Source organism: Palaemon carinicauda, chromosome 39 (assembly GCF_036898095.1).
Source record: "Palaemon carinicauda isolate YSFRI2023 chromosome 39, ASM3689809v2, whole genome shotgun sequence".
NCBI lineage: Eukaryota > Metazoa > Arthropoda > Malacostraca > Decapoda > Palaemonidae > Palaemon > Palaemon carinicauda.
The window spans coordinates 63,321,024-63,347,055 of NC_090763.1; the positions used below are offsets into that span (position 1 = coordinate 63,321,024).

Sequence of the window (26,032 nt, forward strand, 5' to 3'; positions counted from 1 at the left end):
GAAGCTTCTGGTATGAATCTAATGCTCTTTGCTGTGTTGCAGATACAGTATGGTGATTGCCTTTAGATTTCTACCTATTAGGAATGTGACTGTTGTCTCCCTTGTAACAGCCTGTGTGTTGCTCCAGTAGAGTCATAGGAATTTGCCTAAGTTTTGCTGTTGGACCTTTACTTCTATGTTCAACTTTTCCATTAGTTATGTTAGTTTATAGGTTATGGCTGATAAGGGGTGAGAATATCTGGAGATGCAGTCAACATTAAACTTAAATTGGCCTAATTATTTTGCTCAAGAGTTTGGTTCATTGTTTTGATACAATTAACTGCCTGAACTCCTTGTATAGAATGGAGGCTATAGTCAGTACAAGAAAACTTTTTTATGAAACTTTTGGCTATCTGAGCTTGCATAGACTATTCCCATCATGTATCGTGTGTGCATCTTGTGCACTGTTTGCAACATGTGTTGCTGGAAGTTTCTGGGGGATAATTATAGGCGAGTGCATGACCATTCCACTTTCGTTGTCTTTTCTTTGCAGTTTTTTAAGGGTATGAGTTTTTACTCCTTTAAATGTTTGAACAGTTTGTTAACTTCTTGGTTTGCATTGCTATCTCACTCTGTTTTTATAATCTTGATTAAATTTTTCTACTAACCTCTATTTCCAATAGTTAGGACTTAGGGAATACTAATGCCCATATGTGGGTACTGACTGTTCCTGCTAATATTTTGGATATAACCTTACATGGCATTTCATAGGGTGACGTAACAGTATCTAGAATAGTTTTTTACTACTTTTACATGCTGGAAAGGGAATAGTCATACTGTATACTGTACTAAAGAGTACAGTCATACTGTACAGTATTACCAGTCATATTTTTTTGCCTGTGTAGGATTCTTTATAGTATGTGAACAGAGGACATGCCCTTTTGATTGAAATTTTGTGTCTTATGATGGTCAATCATAACTTATTTCTTTCAATAATGGTGAAAATTATTACGTATCCATACCATGACTGCCAGTTCCTTTTCCATCAAGCAATATGAGCACCCAATATTAATTAAGAATCTGAAAGTTTATCATTAGGTTTTAGTGCACTTCCTTGATGGCTATGGTAGAAGTTCCACTGAACAGGCATCCACGGGGAGTGATGGTAGCAGTCAAGGTTCTTGAGTCCATGCATGGCTTGCTATGTATGACTGTTCATGGAATGTGAAACACTCCTTTCCATCTGCATGTGCAGTCAAATTTTGGAGAGGTGTGACGTGTTGCGAGTGGTGAAATTAATTTGATTAGGTAATTGATAAGGTGGAGGAAACTGCAAACTGATTGGTTCTTATAAATTTTTTATATAATTTTTGATCTGTAGGTGATGCTCATATCAACCATGAAATGTATATTTAATTTTTCATCTGTATGTGACTCTTACATCAACCACCATGAAGTTAAACTTCATTCACATTGTAATTTGCTTTAGTTGAGTTATAGTCGGGTTGCTGCTTTTCAATGTCTGTAGCATATCTATGGGACTTCATGTTCATTGGTGTCCTTACCTCAGATCAGGATGCCCTCTGCTCTATTCCAGTAGTATGTCGAGTATTGAATAGCTGAAGCTGTGCTCCCTGGCCAACTGTATTTGTAGATTTTAGTCACATGAGAAGGTTGTACTTACAGTCACAGGATATATAGTTGTAATATCTTTGAATTTGAGGATAACTTTATTTGGTGGTACCAAGAGTTTTTTTATTGGCTTGTTTCATTACTTTGAAACTTGCAGCTCTACACACATTCACGTTTCATTTATTTTTGTGTTGTGTCTAAAGGAGAAGCATACTGTACTGGGTTGGGCCTTTTGCCCTCTTGATGTCTTTTATATGAACATGGCCTAGATTTACTGTTCAACTGCTCTTTGACGCCAAAACCGGTGCCAAAGTTTAAAGCTGTCATTATTTTTTAAAGTTTAATTTAAAATCTTTTAATTTTCCCCTTAGACCATTGAAGGCTGGTAAATTTACATATCATTATCTCTCTACTTAAAAATCCCCCTAACGATGTGCACTTTTTTAAGGTTATTGAACTGTACACGCACCATCCCATCCATCCCACTAGTCAAGGCTCGAGTTATTGAGGCCCAGAGTCAGGCTACAGACTGTTGACCAGACACACAAGTAAGTAGGGCATACTGTACCATATTTATTGCTAGATCCTTGATGATACTTAATTGGCCTTACCAGCTTGTACATTAATATGTACCTTATTAAATGACACGGGTTTGCATGATGAGGAAAAATAAAATTTACTTTAGTGTAGAACCTTGCAGCAATGGACACTGTTACTACGGACTTCGGATAACCAGAGTAGCATTCAGTTGGAAAGGGTCACCATAAGAAGTAAATAGTCCGTACGAGCCTATTTCATAACATGTAAACACACTTGGCTGATCTTGTCATGAGCTAATTTCAAGCAACCAGTTTAGAGGATATGCACATATATGAATAACAAGTAGTAGTCTTAATAGTGTATGATCATGAAAAATGGTTTTACTTGACGTAGTCTTAGAAATTAAAAATAAACTACGTAAAGCTGTTTCCATGTCATGTTTCTCCTTCATGATACCAAAAAGGAAAACTGAACAAACTAACGTGTGCAATTACACATCCAATTGATAACTAAGGACGCTAATAGCTTATAGTAAACTGTTTGTAAACTATGGTAGTCTATAACATATAGCATGGACATTTGTGCAATATGTATATTATCAGATCCTTGGAATAAGTTTAGAAACTGCATATTTGAGACCAGCTGAGAATATGTAGCCCTAAACATAATCAACCGATTTAAGCTACCACTATCAGGATATGCGTGCATATAAATAAAAGTATTCTTAATGTAATTTACAAACTTATTCAAACTATCAGATAATTGATAAGAGGTTTGATACTATTAACTAAAAACTATAAGTATCACTAGTTATCACTTGGATATGTAAATGCTAGGTTCGTTTGTCCATTCGTTCGTTTGACAATGAAACTTAAACAAGCAAAGTGGTTTCCCTTTTGAGCAATGTATATAGTCAAAATAAGATATCTGGCTATTTACCGGCAACGTATGTAGCGAAAATAAGATATCTATCTATTTACCAAGGCACTTCCCCCAATTTTGGGGGGTAGCCGACATCAAAACAAGGGAACATAAGGGAACCTTTCCTCTCTCTGCTCCTCCCAGCTTGACAAGGGATTCGGCAGAGTTTGGCTGGTACAGCTAGGGTGGTGCCACCGCCTACCTTCCCCGTTATCCACCACAAATGAAGTTTCACACGCTGAATCCCCTACTACTGCTACATCCGTGGCCACCAAGGCAACCAGAGGAAGCAGCAGGACCTACTGGAACTGCATCACAATTGCTCGCCATTCATTTCTATTTCTAGCACACACTTGCCCCTCTCACATCTATCCTATAACAAAGAGCTTTCTTCACTCCATCCATCCAGCCAAACCTTGGCCGTCCTCTTGTACTTCTCCATTCAACTCTTGCATTCATCACCTTCTTTAGTAGACAGCCATTTTTCATTCCCTCAACATGGCCAAACCACCTCAAGACATATCCACTCTAGCTGCTAAATCATTTCTTACACCACTTTCTTACTTTCGCTACTTTGTTCTTAACTCTATCTAAACGAGATACACCAGCTACTCTGACACTTCATCTCAAACATTCAATTTCTGTGTCACTTTCATTCCCCACAACTCCGATCCATACATCAGTTAGCACAATCACTTTCACAGACAGAACTCTTTACATTCATGCCTAATCCTCTATTCTTTACCATTCCCTTCACTGCCCCCCAACACTTTGCATCCTTCATTCACTCTGACGTATATCTACTTCCTCGCCACCATTTGCTGCAACAACAGACCCCCAAGTACTTAAACTGATCTACTTCAAGTAACTCTCCATTCAACATGACATTCAACCTCGCACCACCCTCCCTTCTCGTGCATTTTATAACCTTACTCTTACCCACATTAACTCTCAAATTCCATCTCTCACATACCCTTCCAAACTCTGTCACTAATCAACCAAGCTTCTCTTCAGACTCTGCAACCAGTACAGTATCATCCGCAAACAACAAGTGATTTACCTCCCATTCATGATCACTCTCATCTATCAGTTTCACTCCTTGACCAAGCACTCTAGCATTCACCGCTCCATCAACAGATAAATTGAACAACCATGTTGACATCACACATTCCTGTCTCAGTCCCACTCACACTGGAAACCACTGGCTCCCTTCATTTCGTATCCTAATAAGATATAGAATCAGTTTTATTTGATTTATTTTTTATTTCTAAGCATACATTAAGTCAAAATAATTTTTAATATCTTAACATAACCAAAAAATAACTTAAAGGCCTACACAGATGCTTTCATGATTAGTAGTTTTTATACTACATATATGGGACAAATTAAAATGTATCCTCAGTTTTTACATGTTTTATGTAAAGATCATTTTATACACGAATATATACAATAGTCATACTGTATATATTTACTTGCTAATTTACAAGTAAGGTAGTGTTTCATGCATTATTTTACAATAATTTGTTCCGTAACTGAAATACAAACCACGCTATTTAATATGGCTATTACTTTCGGCGTAGCTGAAATGACGAGCCATTAGAATTTTAACGAGGGTTTACTACCCCCTTGCTAGTTGGCGAGGGGGTAGGGAAGGGTAGCTTTCTACCCCTCCCCCCCTCACACACCTGTGACTAGCTCTTTGCTTTTGGCTCGGGTGACGATCAGACGTGTCTGCTCTCACCCTCGCTTACTTGACAGCCTTTGATCTTTGTTTTTGCTTATTCTTTTATACAGTGTGTTTGGAAGTTGGCCTCTACCATGCAGAAGTGTCCCGGCTTCCTGACCGCCCTTGTGGTACTTATATGTCGGCGGTCGACACGGACCCTCACACCTTATGTCCTTCTTGTAGGGGTCAACGGTGTGATAGGAATAGAGTATGTGGTGAGTGTAAGGAGTGGTCTACCTCCCAGTGGGAGAGGTTTTCCCGGCGCCGGAAGAAGAAGTCTAAACGGGATATTTCTCCTTCAGGGGTTTCCTTGAAGAGAGAAAATCCCAAGGACTCTTCTTCCGTAGCCCGAACCTCCTCCGAAGCTCCCACTCGATCGGTCTCTTCCGAGAAGCCGTCGAGTGGTAGCGTAGGCCGTACTTACGTTCACCAACCTCGGGGTTCGGGAGAGGGAGTTGCCTCCCATAGCGAGGCAGCTCCTCCTCCTCCCCCAGGGGAGGATATTTCTGATAACAATGTGTCTAACAATGATTTGTTACAGCTTTGGGCTTCCTTGGGGCTTCAGGGTTCGCCCTCCAAGGAAGCCCTGTTTGACATAATCAGGTTGGGGGCTGCTGTCAAACAGTCGCCGACGGTAGCAGAGGTTGATCCTCTGTCCAAGGAAGCCCTGTTTGACATAATCAGGTTGGGGGCTGCTGTCAAACAGTCGCCGACGGTAGCAGAGGTTGATCCTCTGTCTATCGTCGACGTTGTTGTGGCAGGGGCTTCCGACTAGTTAGGTCAAACCCCTGTTATTTTTCCTGATGTAGCTGAAGGCTTAGTTCCCCCCTCCGAACATCCTTCGAGGGAGTAGCTAAGTCCAACGGTCTCTCCTGCAGGTAATTCTCCCCCTCGGCCCCTCGGGGGAGTTCACTAACAGAGAGTCCTCTTCGGAGGACTGACGATGGTCTGCCTGCTGCCCCCAGAGGACGAATCGGACTGAAGCTCGCCCTCCCCTTCGTCGTAGAGGCCTTCCTTCTCCCCACAAGGGAGATAGAAGGTGCCTCTTCAGTTCTTCGCCTTCGCAGTCCCTCGCAGAGGATCCTCCTCGCCATGCACCGACCGTTGCATCTGCATCCCTGGACCTCTCTTCAGACCGTTCATGATCTCCTTCGCCTGCCAGACCTGCTGACCTCCCGTCTCCGTTCCTGGCCGCTGACGCCCTGTGGGCGCCCACGCACCCTGTTATCCAACGGGCATCAGTCCCTTCGGGGCAAAGGGGGCTTTCTCACATTGTGAGTAAATCCCTTAAGCACCAGATATCCCCTGCGCCAACGTTCTCCTGCGCGCCCGCGCGCAAGCACTCGCCTGCTGTTCCTGAGACATCACTTCAGAGACCTCCTGTTCCAGGGACAACGCTCTAGCGATCTCCTGTTGCTGAGACTACGCACCAGCGCTCTCCTGCTGGCCAGCGATCACCTGCGCGCCAGCGATCTTCTCCTCGCCAACGATCACCTGCACGCTAGCGATCCTCTCCTCGCCAGCGCACAACTGCGCGCCCACGATCTCCTGTGCGCCCACGACCTCCTGCTCGCCAACGTTCGCCTGCGCGCCCACTATCTCCGGATCTGGGCGCAGGAGGGAAGAATCTTTCTTCTCCTTCCCGTCAGCGATCTCCTACGCGCCTTCGGACCTCGCCTGCTCGTCAGCCCTCGCCTGCGCGCCATCGCGCGCAGTCTCCATTGCGCGCTCCTGTTCCAGCTCCTGGAGTGCACCCTCCTGCACGCCCACGCACTAGGGGTATTTCCCCTGCGCACATGCCTTCTAGAGCTCGAGATCCTGCGCGCCCACGCGCGCGAGCAAGCGCTTGCACACCCTCTGCTTACGCCAGATCGCGCACCTGCGCGCCACTGATCACCTGCACACCCGCGCGCTCCATCACCTGCGCGCTCCATCACCTGCGCGCCAACGCGCCCACGCGTCGTAGATCGCCCGCGCCCCCACGCGCCCCCTCGCCTGTGCGCAGTCGCTCGCCGGCGCGCCCACGCCATCATCTCCGCGCCCGCCCGTGAACCAGGGGAAATCCCGGCGCGCGATCCCCAGCGCGAAGCTACAGGAACGAGAGCCTCCATGTTGTCATCTTCACAACCCCCCCCCCCCCCCCCGTGCAAGCGCAGATCAGTGCTCCCGCAGGAGGAGGGGAATACTCCAGATAGTCCAGGATCCAACCTTCTTCTTCCCTTTCTTTTCAGGCAAGCCCAGTTGTAGTTTCTACTCAGAAGGATCACTCGATCCCCTTCCTTTCAGAAGGAGTAAGCAGCCATGGTTCGGGTCCCTTGTCAGAGCCGTCATGCAGACTTTCAAACCTGCCTTCTCTGAAATGGGCCTCAAATCGATGGCAGCTCCAACCCCACTGAAGAGGAAGAGATTAGTAGAAGTCGTGATAACTTCTCCCAGGGCCAAGCTGGCTCCCCGGAAGTCCTCGAGGAAGGCTCTTTCTCCCCCCCCCTAGACTTTTTCTCCCTCCTGTGGACGAGGATTTTCCGTCCTCGGGAGTCTACCGAGGTGAGACGTTCTCCCATCGCACTAATGGGAGAAACCCCACCTTGTACAGGAGAATCGTCCCAGGTTGGGGTGGAGAAGAGCCCACAGACGTCGTCGTTGGAGTCCTGTATTTCTCCCAGGAGGGAACCTAAGGACCATCCCCAAGTCATCCTCAAGGATTCGACCAGAGCCAAGAAGACCCGCAGAGAACGTCCACGTGTCCCCCCAAGAAGAGCCTTTGGGGACGGGAGACTTTGCTGCCAGTTCTCCAGAAGGGGAGCCACAGGAGTCAGAGCATGCCTTCTGGCAGGTTCTGACCCTGATGAGGCATCTCAACAGTTTCCGGATCCTGAGATTCCTCCTAGAGAGGGCAAGGACACGGTCCTGGACCGAGTCTTTGGCACTCAGAAGCCCGCTAAGGCCAGTACGGCTTTGCCCTGGTCCCAAGGGGTGAAGAGTGCCAGGGATAAGGTTGAGGGCCAGCTCTCCGAGCTCGCCTCCTCCAGCCATTCCACTGCTGGCAACAAACTCCTCCCCCCTCCTCGTATCCACCAGAGGAGGTACTTTGAGATCATGGAGGAGTCTTGCCTAGCTCTTCCCTTGCACCATTCTGTGGAAGAGCTCACCAAGGGAGTCCCTCTTGAGAGGCTCTCTAGCCAGCAAGTGTCTTTCTCGGCGACAGATCCTAAGTCAGGAGAAGGTTGCGAATTGTGCCATACAGGCTACTTCGTGGCTGGATGTCTGGCTGGGGTCTCTTGGCATCCTGTTGCAATACGAGGACTTGTCTAAGGAGAGCACCAGGAAAGCCCTGGAGACCTTCCTCCTTTCGGGCACCTGCACCATTGAGTTTCTGGCCCACCAAGTCTCGAACTTGTGGGCCAATTCCATTCTGAAACGACGTGATGCGGTGGCAAAGAGGTTCCACAGGAAGGTCCCAGACGTCGAGGTCAGCAGGCTCAGACATTCTTCCATTTTGGGAAAGAATCTGTTTGAACCTAAAGACGCGCAACAGGCAGCTGAGAGGTGGAGGAAGTCCAACCAGGACTCTCTCCTACATAGGGCTCTTACATCAAAGCCCTATAAACCTCCAGCACCTCAATCTCGCCCGTCCAAGACGACGAAACCGGCAGTGGCAGCAAAGGCAACGGTGTCGAAGCCCTTTCCTGTCAAAGACAAGAAAGGCAAAAAGTTCTCCAGGGGAGGGAAAAAATCCTAGAGGGAGTGGCCGTGGCCGCAAACGCTAGGATTGGCAATCCCCCTGCATGTCCACCAGTGGGGGGATGCCTACAAAGTTGCGCAATCAGGTGGCAGCAACTCTGGGCCGATTCCTGGACGATTTCCGTAATCAGTCAGGGATATCGCGTCCCGTTCACAACATCTCTACCTCCCCTGACAGCGGATCCAGTGTCGTTGAGCTCCTTTGCCACGGGATCGGCAAGGGGGGTAGCCCTACGGGCAGAAGTCGAGAACATGTTAAAGAAGGGCGCTCTCCAGGTCGTCGTCGACGGTTCCCCAGGCTGCTTCAGTCGACTCTTTCTTGTAAGGAAGGCGTCTGGAGGCTGGAGACCAGTCATCGACCTCTCAGCTCTGAACAGGTTTGTCAAACAAACCCCGTCCAGCATGGAGACGGCGGACACGGTCAGACTTGCAGCGAGACGGCGGACACGGTCAGACTTGCAGCGAGACGGCGGACACGGTCAGACTTGCAGCGAGACGGCGGACACGGTCAGACTTGCAGCGAGACGGCGGACACGGTCAGACTTGCAGCGAGACGGCGGACACGGTCAGACTTGCAGCGAGACGGCGGACACGGTCAGACTTGCAGCGAGACGGCGGACACGGTCAGACTTGCAGCGAGACGGCGGACACGGTCAGACTTGCAGCGAGACGGCGGACACGGTCAGACTTGCAGCGAGACGGCGGACACGGTCAGACTTGCAGCGAGACGGCGGACACGGTCAGACTTGCAGCGAGACGGCGGACACGGTCAGACTTGCAGCGAGACGGCGGACACGGTCAGACTTGCAGCGAGACGGCGGACACGGTCAGACTTGCAGCGAGACGGCGGACACGGTCAGACTTGCAGCGAGACGGCGGACACGGTCAGACTTGCAGCGAGACGGCGGACACGGTCAGACTTGCAGCGAGACGGCGGACACGGTCAGACTTGCAGCGAGACGGCGGACACGGTCAGACTTGCAGCGAGACGGCGGACACGGTCAGACTTGCAGCGAGACGGCGGACACGGTCAGACTTGCAGCGAGACGGCGGACACGGTCAGACTTGCAGCGAGACGGCGGACACGGTCAGACTTGCAGCGAGACGGCGGACACGGTCAGACTTGCAGCGAGACGGCGGACACGGTCAGACTTCATGTGTACACTGGACCTGAAGGACTCGTACTTCCAGATCCCAGTCCATCTGTCTTCAAGGAAGTACTTAAGATTCAGCCTAGACAAAAAGATCTACCAGTTCAAGGTGCTGTGTTTCGGTCTCTCCACAGCACCTCGGGTATTTACCAGAGTGTTCACCCTGATTTCTTCGTGGGCACGCAGGATCGGCATCCGTCTCCTCCGTTTCTGGACGACTGGCTGATCCTGGCAGACTGTCAACCCCCCTTCGACACCGAGACAAGCTTCTGGGACTTTGCCAAGATCTAGGGATCATGGTAAATCTCGAATTCTTCTCTGCTTCCAATTCAGCGATTGGTATATCTAGGCATGATCTTGGACACCAATCTCAACAAAGCCTTCCCATACAGGATAGCAAGGCTGAGGAGGGTCGAAGATCCTTTCCTCAAACAAGAACTCCCAGCCCAATCGTGGTTACGTCTCCTCAGTCACCTTTCTTCCATGGCAATTAGTTCCAAACGGTCACCTCAGGATGAGATCCCTGCAATGGCGACTCAAGTCCCGGTGGAATCAGGGACACGATTCCCCGGACGTCTTGGTCCCTATGGGTCCTGCGGAACGGACGGACCTTCAGTGGTGGGTGACAGACGAGAACCTACGAAAGGGAGTGGATTTTTTAGTCCTCCCCCCGGATTTGATGCTGTTCTCGGACACCTCAAAGAAAGGGGGGGGGGGGGGCCCATGTTCTGAACCACAGGACCTCAGGCCTCTGGTCAGAATCAGAAAAGTGCCTCCACATAAATCTGCTAGAAATGAAGGCCGTATTCCTGGCACTTCAACAGTTCCAACAGTACCTGGCTGGTCACTCCGTGGTGGTGATGAGCGACAACACCACGGTAGTGGCTTACATCAACAAGCAGGTAGGTACCTTTTCAGAGCAGCTATCCCATCTTGCAGTAGAGATACTAAGATGGACCGAAGTCCACTTGATTCCACTATCAGCTCGTTTCATTCCAGGCAAGAGGAATGTGCTTGCCGACAGTCTGAGCAGGGCATCCCAGATAGTGAGTACCGAGTGGTCTTTGGATCGTCTAGTAGCCAACAAAGTCCTGACTTTGTGGGGTTCCCTGACGGTGGATCCTGACTTTGTGGGGTTCCCCGACGGTGGATCTGTTCGTGACAGCTTTGAATTTCAAGCTTCCGCTATACTGCTCCCCAGTCCCGGACCCCAAGGCACTCTGGCAAGATTCCTTCTAACAATGGTGGGACAACATCGACGTATACGCCTTTCCCCCATTCTGTCTAATGAGGAGGGTACTCAACAAGACCAGAATATCGGTCAACCTTTCAATGAACTTGATAGCTCCGCTATGGCATCACGCTGAGTGGTTTCCGGACCTTCTGCAGCTCCTGACGGAACTCCCGAGAGAACTTCCTCCATGACACGAGCTACTCAAATAACCACACGCCAACATCTTTCACAAAGCCGTAGCTTCGCTGCGGCTTCACGCCTGGAGACTATCCAGCATCTCCTCACAGAGAGAAGCTTTTCACAACAAGTTGCTGAAAGGATGTCTCGACACCTGCGAAAGTCATCCGCAGGGGTCTACCAGGCAAAGTGGAGAGTTTTCTGTGGTTGGTGTCGTGGAAGGGGTATCTCTCCACTCGATATCGCTATTCCAGCAATGGCGGAGTTTCTCATGTATTTGCGGGAAGAAATGCGCCTTTCAGTCTCGGCAGTGAAAGGCTATCGCTCAGCCTTAAGTGTTGCCTTCAGGCTCAAAGGAATGGACATTTCCTCTTCGCTGGCACTTTCTCTACTCATACGAAGTTATGAACTTACCTGCCCTCAGTCGAAAGTGAGACCTCCTCCAAGGAACGTGGTTCGAGTTCTCAGGTCTCTCAAGAGACCTCCCTTCGAACCATTATGCCAGGCCTCTGATTGCCACCTGACTTGGAAAACTGTGTTCCTACTTGCTTTGGCATCAGCCAAGCGAGTCTGCGAACTTCATGGTCTCTTGTATGACATCGCCCATTCAAGGGGATGGGGGGAGGTAACGTTCAGATTCGTCCCTGAGTTTGTTGCCAAGACTCAAAATCCAGGATTGCCGGACCCTCGGTTCGACTCTTTCCGGATTTAGAGTCTTCGTTCTGTAACAGATGACCCAGACCATCGCCTACTGTGCCCAGTGTGGAGTCTGAGGTTCTATCTTAAGAGAACAGCTGCAATTTGTCCTCGGGTGCAGGCATTGTTTGTGAGCACCGGAAGGACAAAGAGGGGGTCGCTAAGAATACTATCTCAGCGTGGATTCGCAGGGTTATCCATCATTCCCTGAATCCCGACCCTCCTCCGTCACGTCGTCCTAGAGCTAATGATGTCAGGGGCATTGCTACGTCCCTGGCCTTCAAGAAGAACTACTCAGTGACGCAGGGGTTCTGAAGCATCAGACGACCTTCACAGCCCACTACCTGCAAGACGTGACCCACAGGAGGCTCGATATATTTTCTATCGGCCCTGTGGTGCTTGCACAACAGCTGGTTTAAACCTCAGGCTCCTTAATGGACAAGTAGCAGAGGGTTGAGGGCATTGTTACCCAGTTTTAGTGTGCATGAATGAAAAGGTATGCCTGGCCCTTATTCTTTTCTTCATTCTCCCCTCTTTGGGAAAGCAGTAAAGCAGTATCCTGGGTTCTCTGCACAGCTGACCTCAAACCACTGCAGGTAAACCATGTTTCCTTGTGTTCCTAGTATTAAGATAATACTGTCACGTCCCCATACCCTTACGAGGTGGTATTGGGAACGTCCTATCCTAGATTTCCATCTAGAGGACTTCAGGTCAACTTCCTAGGACGAGTCACACTTCATTCCTTCACACACAAGCTTACGTAGGCCGCGGTCCTTGCAGAGCAAGGCACTTGCGAGGTGCAGGGACTCCTTATCTTTGAGTACTGACATACTCAGATACTGAGTCCCCGGGCGTAAAGCCAAAAGCCAGTAATGGCTGGGACTTACCACCCTACCTAAGAGTTGAGTCACCCATATTAAATAGCGTGGTTTGTATTTCAGTTACGGAACAAATGACAAATTCGTAGATAATTTGTATTTTTCCTAACTATACAAACCTTGGCTATTTAATCAAACTTGCCCGCCAGTCCTGTCCCCCAGGAAGTCCTACCTCTAAGCAAAGTGAGCTAATCACAGGTGTGTGAGGGGGGGGAGGGGTAGCAAGCTACCTCTCCCTACCCCCTCGCTAACTTGCGAGGCTCGTTAAAATTCTAATGGCTCGTCATTTCAGCTACGCCGAAAGTAATACCCATATTAAATAGCTAGGGTTTGTTTCGTTAGGGAAAATACAAATTATCTACGAATTTGTCATTTTTTTTATGAATATAATAGTTCCAAAATTACTTGCTAGTGTCTTTTTGGCACTATATTCAGTTTATTTTAATAATGACCATGTCTGGAGTAATCCGTATTTTTGCTGGTTCCTTCTACATTCCTTAAGAATACTACTTTGTTTCTTGTGAGTGCCATTTAATTTAATTCCATAATTATGTCATCCAGAGGTGAAAAACAAGTGTTAATCTCAGCTGCTCATTTTGTTACCTGCATGTTTGGCATATATGGTTGTCCTATAGCCTATAGAATTTGGTCTAATCTTGCTGAATATTATGCTTTCGGAACCTTTTTGCAGATACTTCGGACTATCGGTGGTACCGGACACCCTTTCCCCAATATTAGTCAGTTATTGCGAGGTTTAACTGTATTTTTATTTGTAATCTAATCACCTCTTTAATATAGCAATTGTTTGAAACTTTATGAAGACTACAACTGCTTTTCAAATGAAGAAAAACTGGTTTTCAACTTTTTTTTTTTTTTTTAATAGTATTTGTATTTGAAAAGTTCATATAATTTAGGGTAAAATATTTGTTTCGAACAATCTGACATGAAATAATGTGGTGTTTTATGTTACATGTGTGTAAGATGTAAGATGAGGCTGCTTGTAGTGCCTAAGCGCCGCCCACATAAGTGATTTCGTTGTCCACGTCACGGGCTATCTGTATTTCCTTCCGCTGTGTATCAGTTGCAATGAAGATACGAAACCACGCTGTATATCATTTCCCTATCCTGCCTAGCTTAAGATGCAACAATGTGGGTAACAAATTCAATCATGGTTTCAACCAATTATAGTATAAAACTCTGTATGTAAATTTCCTGACTAGCAGTAATTAGCGGGCAAGTCCATATTTGATGGTGGTATCGTAGGTCTTCATTATAAGGAAATATACCAGGACAAGTTTTTAGTCTGTAGGTACTAATTTATTCTTCATAGAATAATATAACTTAATTATTCCAGAATGGGTCGCCAATTAGTTGCAGAATGGGTCGCCAATTAGTTGCAGAATGGGTTGCCAATTATTTGATAAAACAAAATCATGGTGAAATGATTGCATTGAGGTCAATGATCTGTGATTTTCTATGTATCTATGCTTGAAGATGGAGTTTGCACTACCAGACTTGAGTTAAGTACATACAGTATACAAAATTATTAAATCTTGCAACCTTTTCCTCTGAGTAATTTATCAAAAAGTTAAATATAGATTTTGTAAATATCTATTTTACCAATGTCAGCTTATTTATGGAAAGTCTCGAGTAATGATAATTAAAATCTATTTCTACGCGAATACAAACTTTAAGTGTCATTTAAATGGGGTTACTCCTAGTTTCGTTTTTATGACCAGACTATGATAAAAGAAAAAGGGCTCTGTTGCACCAAGGTTGGTTACCATAACAATCCCCACTGCTGAGCAGTGTTGTGTGTGGCTGCCTGTAGGCTTCACTAGTCGTCTGGTGGCCGTTAAAAGAAGAGTTCCCCCCCCTTCTCTCTACGATCATGACTTGCATAATCCACATGGATTTCTTGTTATGGTGATTAGTGCCTTTTCCTTATTGTCACTAAGTATGCTTATGTGCTATGCCTGTGCTTAACAATGGCTAATGTTGTGGCAAGCTATATTCTGTGGAATATTCATGTGGGTCTTGTAGGGAGTCGCTGTCCTTCCAGTGGTCGAGAGATCGATCCCCTTCCTTGTCTTCCAGTAATTGATAAGCGTAAGCTCTTTTCTGCATTGAAAGATAACGCCACAATAACCATCTTAGAATTCACTTATAGATGACACCGGCCATAATGGTAACTTATTGCTGATCATATTTTGTTTTATCATCTGATATTGATCTTGTGCTTAGTGATCCCTTAGCTACGGCCACTGCGCTCCTTAAGATTTATTACCAGTACCCTTGGTCCCTTGCCTCCCAGTAGTGTATCGAGTGGCGTGCCATATATTGTTAATCTTTAACGGGGTTGACTTTTCGCTTTTGGAGATATCTCCCATGAAGGTATCAAAGGTCCCCCGTTCCCATTCATATAAACATGGAGTCAAAACTGTCACTCCCCCCCTGTACGAATTCCTGTTGGAGGGTTATTTTATCTTTCGCTCGTGGACCTTGCTTGCCTCGTACCCTCGATGGTGCTCGCCACCATTCGTCTTTAACGAATTCTCTGGACTTGTCCCAGAACTTACCCGTTACAATTTATAGAAGTTGGTTGGGCCATTTTAAATGTGCCCACAACCACAACTTAAGTCAGACCAAATCGCTTTGAACCTATTGTCTTCGCCTTCCAAGTAAACTGCTTGTTAGTCAGTAGTAACCACACACATTCACTAATTCCACTAATTGACTCGGTTGGACATGTTCTCAGGCAATAAAGTTTATACACGCCCCTTTGCCTTTGTGTGATGACATCAATGGACGCGCTACTGTGCCCACGCTTGATGACGTCACTAGACACAATGCGGTCGCCACGCATGATGATGTCACTAACCCAATACTGTGACCATGTGTAATGACATCTCTAAATGTAACGCTGTGCCCACGAGTGATGACATCACTGAAGGCTCCACCATTTCAACGCTGGGTATTCCTCCGCGTGATGGCTATTGTTCTATGTCGCCTGATGATGCATGTTCTGATAGTGTTGCCACAACCCAAGCTTGTATTTGAATGGAACAATTCATGGTCTTGTTCCATTGTCAGCTTCTACTCTATATCAGGCTATTTTTTTCCTGTTGGACCTCTTGGGCTTATATCATCCTGCTTTTCCAATTAAGGTTATAGCTTAGCTTGTAATAATAATAATCCTCCACAAATTTTGGTTATATAAATGATGAACCTGTTGCTTTACCACAACATACTCGCACAACTTTGCTCAATGTTTGTAATGATTTGAAGAACAAACTATTTTTCACGTGAACCTTCTTTTCAGGCTCAAAAGGGGGCTGGAATATATTCCCCCTTATTTCCTTGAGTGACTGAGTTTAGGAAGAGAACTGTCATTACCTCGGAAACTGCTAGAAGTAGAAACACTCTATATTAGTAGTGAGCATAACTCCCATTTTTTCTCTTCCTCCAATTCTCTCCATTCACTGAATGTTATAGAGAGAAGATGGACGTTCGATTAAACATGAAATGTGCTAAAGAGTCTATCGAGGTAGAATCACCAGTTATCCCAAAGGTGGAGTCACTTGTGATCAGGATATCATATCGATGACACTCCAAAGACCCTCGCTGCATGCAGCCACCAGCTCAATTGATGTAATCCCCCTCAAAGTTTTGATGTGTAGTTCAGAAGCATCACTTTTCGTTAAGATTATGAGCCTAATCTGTCGCATGGGTGGCCTAAATGAGCCCCCTCTTATGCAAATCGCTAATAAGCTGTGCATTATATTAGGACTGTATTCTCTCAATTTGAAAGCCGGAACCTACAGTGGGTTTGCTGTGGCACACACTAATCAGACTAGAAATAAGACCAACAGTATTTTACATTCTATTCTCAACCTTGGAGAACTTGCTTAAAACAAGCAGGTCTTTTAAGATGCCTCCCTTACCACTTCCATGCTAGGGGAGATTTTATGTCCACTGGCTAACCTGGAACCCAGTGTACCTAGTGATAAGTTACCTAACCTCTCCTTAATTTTCTTGGGTCCCAAAATGCAGAATATAGAGGTAGTAGCTATGACAGCTATTCAGGCCTGTTCCTGAGAGCACTACTGGTTGGGGTCAGTATCAAGCTTGTTGAAAGAAAATCCACATGCTGAGAATGCCTTGAAACCTCAAGATCAGGAACCAAGGCTCTGGAATCCATTCATCATTGGACCGTCTCCCTTTGGGGCCAACTACATTCTAAAAAGCTAGATGTACTAAACAGTTGTTACTAGGGACACACACTGTTTGAGGAACTCCGTCCTGGTGGGTTTCTCTATTTTTCTCTCCATCAAATGTGGCCGTTTCCTTGGAAAATCCAGAGAAAGCCAGTTGGCCTTCCCTTGTGAGTAGAGCTGTGGCACTGAGTATGCCTGCCCCTCACCTACCTCAAAGGAACCAAGTCTTTTTAAGCAGGTCACTTGGCAAAGACTTTTTCTTCTTCCTGCAGACTTCCAACAGCCTTGGAGGTACGACCCTTAGCCCACTTTTCTCCATAGAGGACACTCCCCCGACGTAGAGGTCTTCGCTGCAGAGGCTCCTGCTAGGGAGGGCATTTCCTCTAACTTATCACCAATAGGGAGATGCTTACAAAGCCATTGGCATAGGTGGCAGCTCTTCGGGACCCATCCCTGGACCATGAAAGCACTGCTGATATAGAGTCCCATTCATAGACGTCTGCTCCCTCTGACTCTGACTCTGGCAGCCCGGTCATCTAAAATGTTGTCCAGAGAATCTGTTCAAGTCTTAGATGACTTTCTGGGCTTCCTTTGCAATTTATGCTTGGTAGAAAAGCTGGTGGGAGGTTGGAGACGCATCATAAATTTGTCCCATTTGAATCTGTTGGTCTTGTAAACAAGGTTAAAGAATGGGAACCTTGGCCATTGTTATTCAGGCCCATCAGGAAGAACAACTTCCTACCCAATTATGTTCAGGTTCCCATCCATCCTGTCTCAAGGAAGTACCTAAGGTTTCCCTTTCAAGATAGAATTTTCCACTATACCTTTGAGACAGAATTTTCCATTTTAAGGTGCTAGCCTGTCAACAGCACCTCAGGTCTTTACCAGGATCTTTACTCTTGTTTCAGCTTGCGCTCGTGTCATGGAAATCAAGCTTCCGAGCTATCTGGATGACTGGTTTTTACTACCAGTCTCAAACCCTGCTTATAAAACACAGAATCTCTTCCTAGACTTCTGCAAGGAGTTAGGGATTCAACTAGATCTAGAAAAGTTAAGTCTCTTCCTCCAACAGTACATCAGATATCTAGGCATGGATGCCAACTCAACCCAGGTCAGTGTTTCCATCTGCTGACAAGGTAGCAACATTAAAAAATGTGGCAGAACCTTCTTTGAAGAAAATTTGCTTCAGGCCCATTCTTGGCAAAGCTCCTAGGACACCTCACCTCATTGGAGAAATTAATCCCTTTCTGGAGAATGCATCTCGCTCAGTGGAGGGGCCTTTGGAGGGCCAGTGGTCTTGAACATCTGATCAAAACTACTTAGATGCAATTATGAGAGAATATAAATCGTCGTAAAGAGAGTGGTCTTACTGCTACCCTGGCATTCCGTAAGAACCACTCCACTTCTTGTGGTGTTGATTAACGACAATTACACAGTTGTGACCTACATCCCCAAACCCTCTAGCCAACTAGCAGTGGAGATGCATCATTGGGCAACAAACAACGCAGTGCCCCGTCTCAGTGAAGTTTATCCCCGGGAGGAGGAATGTCATTGCTGACTATCTGAGTTGACCAGAGACAACAGTTGGTTCAGACTGGTCCTTTACACCCTCTATTGGCGAAGAGTCATTTGACCTAGTGGGGGTTCCCCATCACTAGATGTGTTCACCACTTGTCTGAATACCAAACTCTGTGTTGCTCTTTAGAACCAGACCCAGCGGCAGCAATGGAAGATGTTTTCCAGAACCCGTGGGACGGACTAGACTTTTACACACATTGCTACCATTCTGTCCGATTCGTAGGTCCTGAACAGTCAGAACATCCCTAGAGTTTGGAGTAACACTATAGCCCAAAAGTGGCTAACAGCAGAGTGGTATCCAGACCTACTGGAAAGTCTCACGAAAGTCCCAAGAAAAGTCCCAGAATGTCCAAACCTACTAAGTCAACCGCACATAAGAAAGTTCCAAGAGCGGTTCTCTTCCTGTCTCTTCATGGTTGGAGACTATCTAGCATCTCCGAAAGAGAGGCTTTGCGAAAAGACTTTCCGGATACCTACAAAAGTCAGACTCTGCAATATATCAAGCTAAGAGGAAAACTTTGTGATTTGTGTTGTAGGAAATATTTCTTAACTCGAGGCCACTATTCCCCTGATTACTTACTTTTCAGCGCTCCTGAGGAACGAGGAATCCCTTTCAGTCACTGCGGTGAAGGGTTATCGTTCGCCCTTAAGCCAAGTTTTCAAATAAAATGAGCTTGATCTCTCCTTTTCATGGGAAGTTTCTGCTCTCATTTAAACTTTGGAGTTTTGTTCTTTGCAGCACCCAGATGGTGATAATCAGCCTGCTGATCGCTTGCAGTCGCTACCTCTTGCCATTGGCTCCAAGGCACAACGAGGCAACTTTAACCCTTTGAATACTGTAGACTTGAGGCCCTTTTCGGGGAAGTGACAGGGTTCTTAGGTCCTTGAAAAGATCCTTATGAACCTATGCATAAAGCTTTAGAAAAGGATCTTGCCTTAGAGATTTCCTTTCTCCTTGCCTTAGCTTCAGCCTAGTGAGTAAGTGATCTAAATGGTCTATCCTACCTAATGTCACATTCCAAAGGATGGAAGGAACAACCTTTTTCCTTTCTTCCAGAGTTTGTGGACAAAACTCCAAATCTGGTTGTTAACGATGCTATATTAGACCGTTTCATGATATAGTCTCTCGAAGAGCTAACTGAAAAACTCTATAATCTTTACCCTGCCCTGTAAGAGCGGTCAGATGGTACCTGAAAAGAATAGCCTATCTTAGACCCAAAATTCCAAACTTATTCGTGAACACAGGGCACTTCAAAAAAGATATTCAAAACATTCAATTTCCTTTTGGCTAAGAGAAATGATTATGAGAGCTTATAAATCCTTGGTTAGCGTCACTAGTGACCCTCGTAGAGCCCATGATATCCATGGTCTTGCTGCCACACTGGTGATCCGTAAGAACCACTCGGTAGCCTAAGTTCTCAGAGCTGATGTCTGAAAAAGAACAAACACTAGAATGGATAACTACCCGAAAGGTTGTTTTCACAGTTCTTAAAACTTTTATCTTTAAGCCCTATTTAGTGGAGCTTAAGCTTTTAAGACACCTAATTGTTAAACAAAGCATCAGTTCTTCTCTGCATTAGAAGAGATATAATTTCATAAAGTCTGATTGTACTCTTAAGACTTATCTGGAGTACTGGGTTGGATCACACCCCTAATGCAGGTAAGAATAACACCGATTTATGAACGATAATTTGATAAAAGGATTTGGTTTGATGCTTAATATTCATATTGCTTTATCTTTGTCTTAGACTGGACCTAAATTATTGGATATTATAACCCTGCTTCTTTACGAGTTGGTTGGACTGTCTTTTTGTATCCTCTTTTGACTTTTGCTCATTTGTTAATGTACTTTTAACTGTCATAGAGTGAATATCTCTTAACGTGTACTCCCCCCCTTAAGTAAGATTCCCATTTAAATGACTCATTAGTTTGTATCTATGTAGGAATAAACTCTCTATTTAATACAAAATTTGTATTTTTCCTAGGTATGCAGACCCGAATAATTAATTTAAGCAAAGGACCTCCCTCAATCACCCTGCATGTCTTTAAGGAGGATAGAGTGAAGCCTACCGGCAGCCACGCATCGCACTAGCCTGTAGTGATGTTGCTATGGTAACCAGCCAGGATGCTACTGAGCCCATTTTCTTTTATTATTGTTTGGTTGTAGAAAACTCAACTAGGAGAAACCCCATTTAAATAACTCGGGTTTGTATATCTATTTTTTTTTTCTACTTGAAAAGGTCGCTGAGGAGAGCTTCCTATAGCTTATTCTAGTTTCTCTTATGCGTATTAACAAAGATTTATTGTAAATGATGTTTCATGCTTCTAGTTTGATCTCCATAAGTATTTGCACAAAACTGTATTAGTATGGCAGTATGGCCTAGGTTTACAGCAGACCAGAATTTAAATAGCATTTTGATGTCACCAGTTTAAGGACTATACATACAATATACTGTAAGTGTATTAGTTTTTAGTTTTTGTATTAATCTACCATGTTTCCATTATCATTTTTGGGATACCCAATTTTATAGAGTATTGTGCCACTGCCTCTTCAAGCATTTTATAGACTCATTAAGCGATTAAGCTTCTAACCTGCATTTCATATTACTAATGACCTTGTTCAGTAACTTATATTAAAAAGAATTATTACATTTTTCACATCCTTTTTTAATAGGAATCATTATTGTGCAATCAACCTTTTTGTCACCTGGCCACAATGGGATAGGAAATTTCTCATTCTTCATCACTTGCCCTTAAATAATCCAGATTATATAATAAACCAAAATTCATTCAAAGAAATTTGGTCCAAAGCAATTATCTAACAGATTAATGTTTTAAGGTTCTTGAAACATAACAAACTATCTAATTTCTTGCAAGCAATCTGTAAAATTTTGCCAGTCTCTATCTTGAACTTTTAATTCAATACTTTTCCAATCATCATTTTACTCCCACTGAAAACTATAATTTCTTGTATATATTTTATAAAGTAACTTAACAGCTGTACAGTGTAAAATACACAATTTAAACAATCTTGTAAGACTTAATAAGACAAAAAGTAACACTTTCATATATAATTCTGTATTTATCTCCATTGTTCCCAACATCAGCGTGTAATATATTGGCTGGCAGTCTACATTTACAACGCGTGTAGTTCAGTAATAACACCAGTGTTTAGCATTTTCTACACCTAAACTCAAGTTTGTCCTTTTATTGTAAAAAAAAAAAAATCCTCAATTATCCCTTTTGATGTAAAAAAAAAAAAAAAATCCTCAATTATTATTTTATAAATTTCTTAAATTTGCAAGAGTTAGTTATAGGATATTTTTTGTAATTTCAAAATTGATTCTCTATGTCTGGCATCAATACTAATGATTATTACACATCCAATTGTATTTTCAATTCAGATAAGGAGATTCAAAGATTTACAGGATACAATTAAATATACATACTACTTTTGATCTTCACATAGTGTGACATTTTATCTCTCTGCTCCACAGTGTTGAACCTTTTCACAGTACACTACGTATCTCTCTTTATGATGTCGAATTGAACCTTTGCCTTATGGTGTTGAACTGAACTAGATTCCGCTGCATGGCGTCTGATTGAACCTCCACAGCATGGCTCTGGATTGAAGCCCTCTGTAGCATGGTGTTTAATTTAACCTGTGCACCATGGCATCAAATTGAACCTCTGCATAGCGTCGAACATCTCCGCTTCATGACTCCGGATTGAAGCACACTGCACCATGGCTCCAGATTGAACCACTCTGCATCATGGCTCTGGATTGAACCACTCTGCATCATAGCTCTGGATTGAACTTCCCACGTAATGGCTCCAGGATTGAACCTCTTGCATAATAGCTCGAGGATTAAACCTCTCCACATCTGCATCATGGCTCTGGAGTGAACCTCTCCACAGGATGGTGTTGTACTGAACCACCACAGCACGAGGTCGAATTGTAGCTCTCGGCAGCATACCTCATCATTTTGTCAAATTGAACCTCTGCCCAGCATGGCGTGGAATTGAGCCTCTCCCCAGCATGGTGTCAACCTCTCTCCAGCATGGCGTCGAATTGAACCTCTTCTCAACATGACGTCGAATTGAACCTCTCTCCAGCATGGCGTCGAATTGAACCTCTCTCCAGCATGGCGTCGAATTGAACCTCTCTCCAGCATGGCGTCGAATTGAACCTCTCTCCAGCATGGCGTCGAATTGAACCTCTCTCCAGCAGGGCGCCGAATTGAACCTCTCTCCAGCAGGGCGCCGAATTGAACCTCTCTCCCGCAGGGCGCCGAACTGAACCTCTCTAGTAGGGCGCCGAACTGAACCTCTCTCCCGCAGGGCGCCGAACTGAACCTCTCTCCCGCAGGGCGCCGAACTGAACCTCTCTCCCGCAGGGCGCCGAATTGAACCTCTCTCCCGCAGGGCGCCGAATTGAACCTCTCTCCCGCAGGGCGCCGAATTGAACCTCTCTCCCGCAGGGCGCCGAATTGAACCTCTCTCCCGCAGGGCGCCGAATTGAACCTCTCTCCCGCAGGGCGCCGAATTGAACCTCTCTCCCGCAGGGCGCCGAATTGAACCCCTCTCCCGTAGGGCGCCGAATTGAACCCCTCTCCCGCAGGGCTTCAAAGTGATCCTCTCTCCCGCAGGGCTTCAAAGTGATCCTCTCTCCCGCAGGGCTTCAAAGTGATCCTCTCTCCCGCATGGCTTTGAAGTGATCCTCTCTCCTCAGCATGGAATTGAACCTCTTCTTGGCGTGATGTCAAATTGAACTTCTTCTCAGCATGGTGTTGAATTGAACCTTTTTTCAGCATGGTGTTGAATTGAACCTTTTTTCAGCATGGTGTTGAATTGTCCCTCTTCTCTGCATGGTGTTGAATTGAACCTCTTCTCAGCATGGAATTGAACCTCTTCTCAGCATGTCGTCGAATTGAACGTCTCAGCACGACGTCAAATTGAACCCTTCTCAGCACGACATCAAATTGAACCCTTCTCAGCATGTCGTCGAATTGAACCTCTTCTCAGCATGGCATCAAATTGAACCTCTCTGCAACATGGCTTCAAAGTGACCCTCTCTCCTCAGCATAGAATTGAACCTCTTCGCAAAATGGCGTCGAATTGAACCTCTCCTCAGCATGGCGTCGAATTGAACCTCTCCTCAGCATGGCTTCAAAGTGACCCTCTCTCCTCACCATGGAATTGAACCTCTTCTCGGCGTGATGTCAAATTGAACCTTTTCTCAGCATGGTGTTGAATTGAACCTTTTCTCAGCATGGCGTCAAATTGAACCTCTTCAAAGCTTGGCGTTGAATTTAACCTCTTCCTAGCATGGCGTCTTAATTGAACCTCTCCTCAGCATGGCGTCAAATTGAACCTATCCAACATAAAAATTTAACCTCCTCTCAGAATGCCATCAAATTGAACCTCTCCTCAGCATGGAATTAAATCTCGGCAGCATGGCGTTGAATTGAAACTTCTCAGCATGGCGCCGAATTGAACCTCTCCTCAGCAAAGCACCTAAGTGATCCTCTCCTCAGCATGGAATTGAACCTCTTTCCAGCATGACGACAAATTGAACCTCCTCAGCATGGTATCAGATTGAACCTCCTCAGCATGGTGTCAGATTGAAATTCTTCTCAGAATGGTGTTGATTTGAACTTCTCAGCATGGCGTCGAATTGAACCTCTCCTCGGCATAGCGTTAAATTGAACCTCTCGGCAGCATGGCTTCAAAATGTTCCTCTCCTCAGCATGGCGTTGAATTGAACCTCTCGGCAGCATGGCCTCAAAGTGATCCTCTCCTTCGCATGGAATTTGAACCTCTTCTCAGCATGGCATGGAATTGAACCCTCTGCAGCATAGCTTTAAACTGATCCTCTCCTCAGCATGGAATTAAACCTCCTCCTCTCAGCATGGTGGCAAATTGAACCTTTCATCAGCATGGCCTTGAATTGAACCTCTTCACAGCATGGTGCCGAATTGAACCTCTTAGCAGCATGGCTTCATAGTAACCCTCTCCTCAGCATGGAATTGAACCTTCTCTTCTCAGCATGGTGGCAAATTGAACCTCTCCTCAGCATGGCGTTGAATTGAACCTATTCTCAGCATGACGTCGAATTGAACCTCTTCAGCATGTCAGATTGAACCTCTTCTCAGCATGGAGTCAAATTGAACCTCTTCTCAGCATGGCTTCAAAGTGACCCTCTCTCCTCACCATGGAATTGAACCTCTTCTCGGCGTGATGTCAAATTGAACCTTTTCTCAGCATGGTGTTGAATTGAACCTTTTCTCAGCATGGCGTCAAATTGAACCTCTTCAAAGCTTGGCGTTGAATTGAACCTCTTCCTAGCATGGCGTCTTAATTGAACCTCTCCTCAGCATGGCGTCAAATTGAACCTATCCAACATAAAAATTTAACCTCCTCTCAGAATGCCATCAAATTGAACCTCTCCTCAGCAAAGCACCTAAGTGATCCTCTCCTCAGCATGGAATTGAACCTCTTTCCAGCATGACGACAAATTGAACCTCCTCAGCATGGTGTCAGATTGAACCTCCTCAGCATGGTGTCAGATTGAAATTCTTCTCAGAATGGTGTTGATTTGAACTTCTCAGCATGGCGTCGAATTGAACCTCTCCTCAGCATAGCGTTAAATTGAACCTCTCGGCAGCATGGCTTCAAAGTGTTCCTCTCCTCAGCATGGCGTTGAATTGAACCTCTCGGCAGCATGGCCTCAAAGTGATCCTCTCCTTCGCATGGAATTTGAACCTCTTCTCAGCATGGCATGGAATTGAACCCTCTGCAGCATAGCTTTAAACTGATCCTCTCCTCAGCATGGAATTAAACCTCCTCCTCTCAGCATGGTGGCAAATTGAACCTTTCATCAGCATGGCCTTGAATTGAACCTCTTCACAGTATGGTGCCGAATTGAACCTCTTAGCAGCATGGCTTCATAGTAACCCTCTCCTCAGCATGCCCTCTCCTCAGCATGGAATTGAACCTTCTCTTCTCAGCATGGTGGCAAATTGAACCTCTCCTCAGCATGGCGTTGAATTGAACCTATTCTCAGCATGACGTCGAATTGAACCTCTTCAGCATGTCAGATTGAACCTCTTCTCAGCATGGCGTCAAATTGAACCTCTTCTCAGCATGGCGTCAAATTGAACCTCTTCTCAGCATGGCGTTAAATTGAACCTCTTCTCAGCATGGCTTCAAAGTGACCCTCTCTCCTCACCATGGAATTGAACCTCTTCTCAGAATGGTGTTGAATTGAACCTCTCGGGAGCATGGCTTCAAAGTGATCCTCTCCTCAGCACGGAATTGAATCTCCTCCTCTCAGCATGGTGGCAAATTGAACCTCTTATCAGCATGGGGTCGAATTCAACTTCTCAGTATGGTGCCGAATTACACCTCTTGGCAGCATGGCTTCATAGTAACCCTCTCCTCAGCATGGTGGCAAATTGAACCTTTCATTGTACCTTTCATCAGCATAGTGTAGAAATGAAATTCTCAGCATGGCGTTGAATTGAACCTCTCCTCCGCATGTCGTTGAATTGAACCTATTC

General features: G+C 45.5%; 1 protein-coding gene across 1 annotated transcript in view; it reads left to right on the plus strand.

Annotated features, from left to right (window-relative positions):
• Positions 1 to 13,750, plus strand: part of LOC137631422 (uncharacterized) — an 80,281-nt gene extending 66,531 nt beyond the window's left edge. Inside the window, exons 6-7 of the mRNA XM_068363187.1 lie at positions 2,060 to 2,159; positions 13,367 to 13,750. Of these exons, the coding sequence (XP_068219288.1) occupies positions 2,060 to 2,119 (60 nt within the window). The 3' untranslated portion in view covers positions 2,120 to 2,159; positions 13,367 to 13,750. The remainder of the gene's footprint in view (positions 1 to 2,059; positions 2,160 to 13,366) is intronic.
• The last annotated feature ends 12,282 nt before the right edge of the window (positions 13,751 to 26,032 follow it).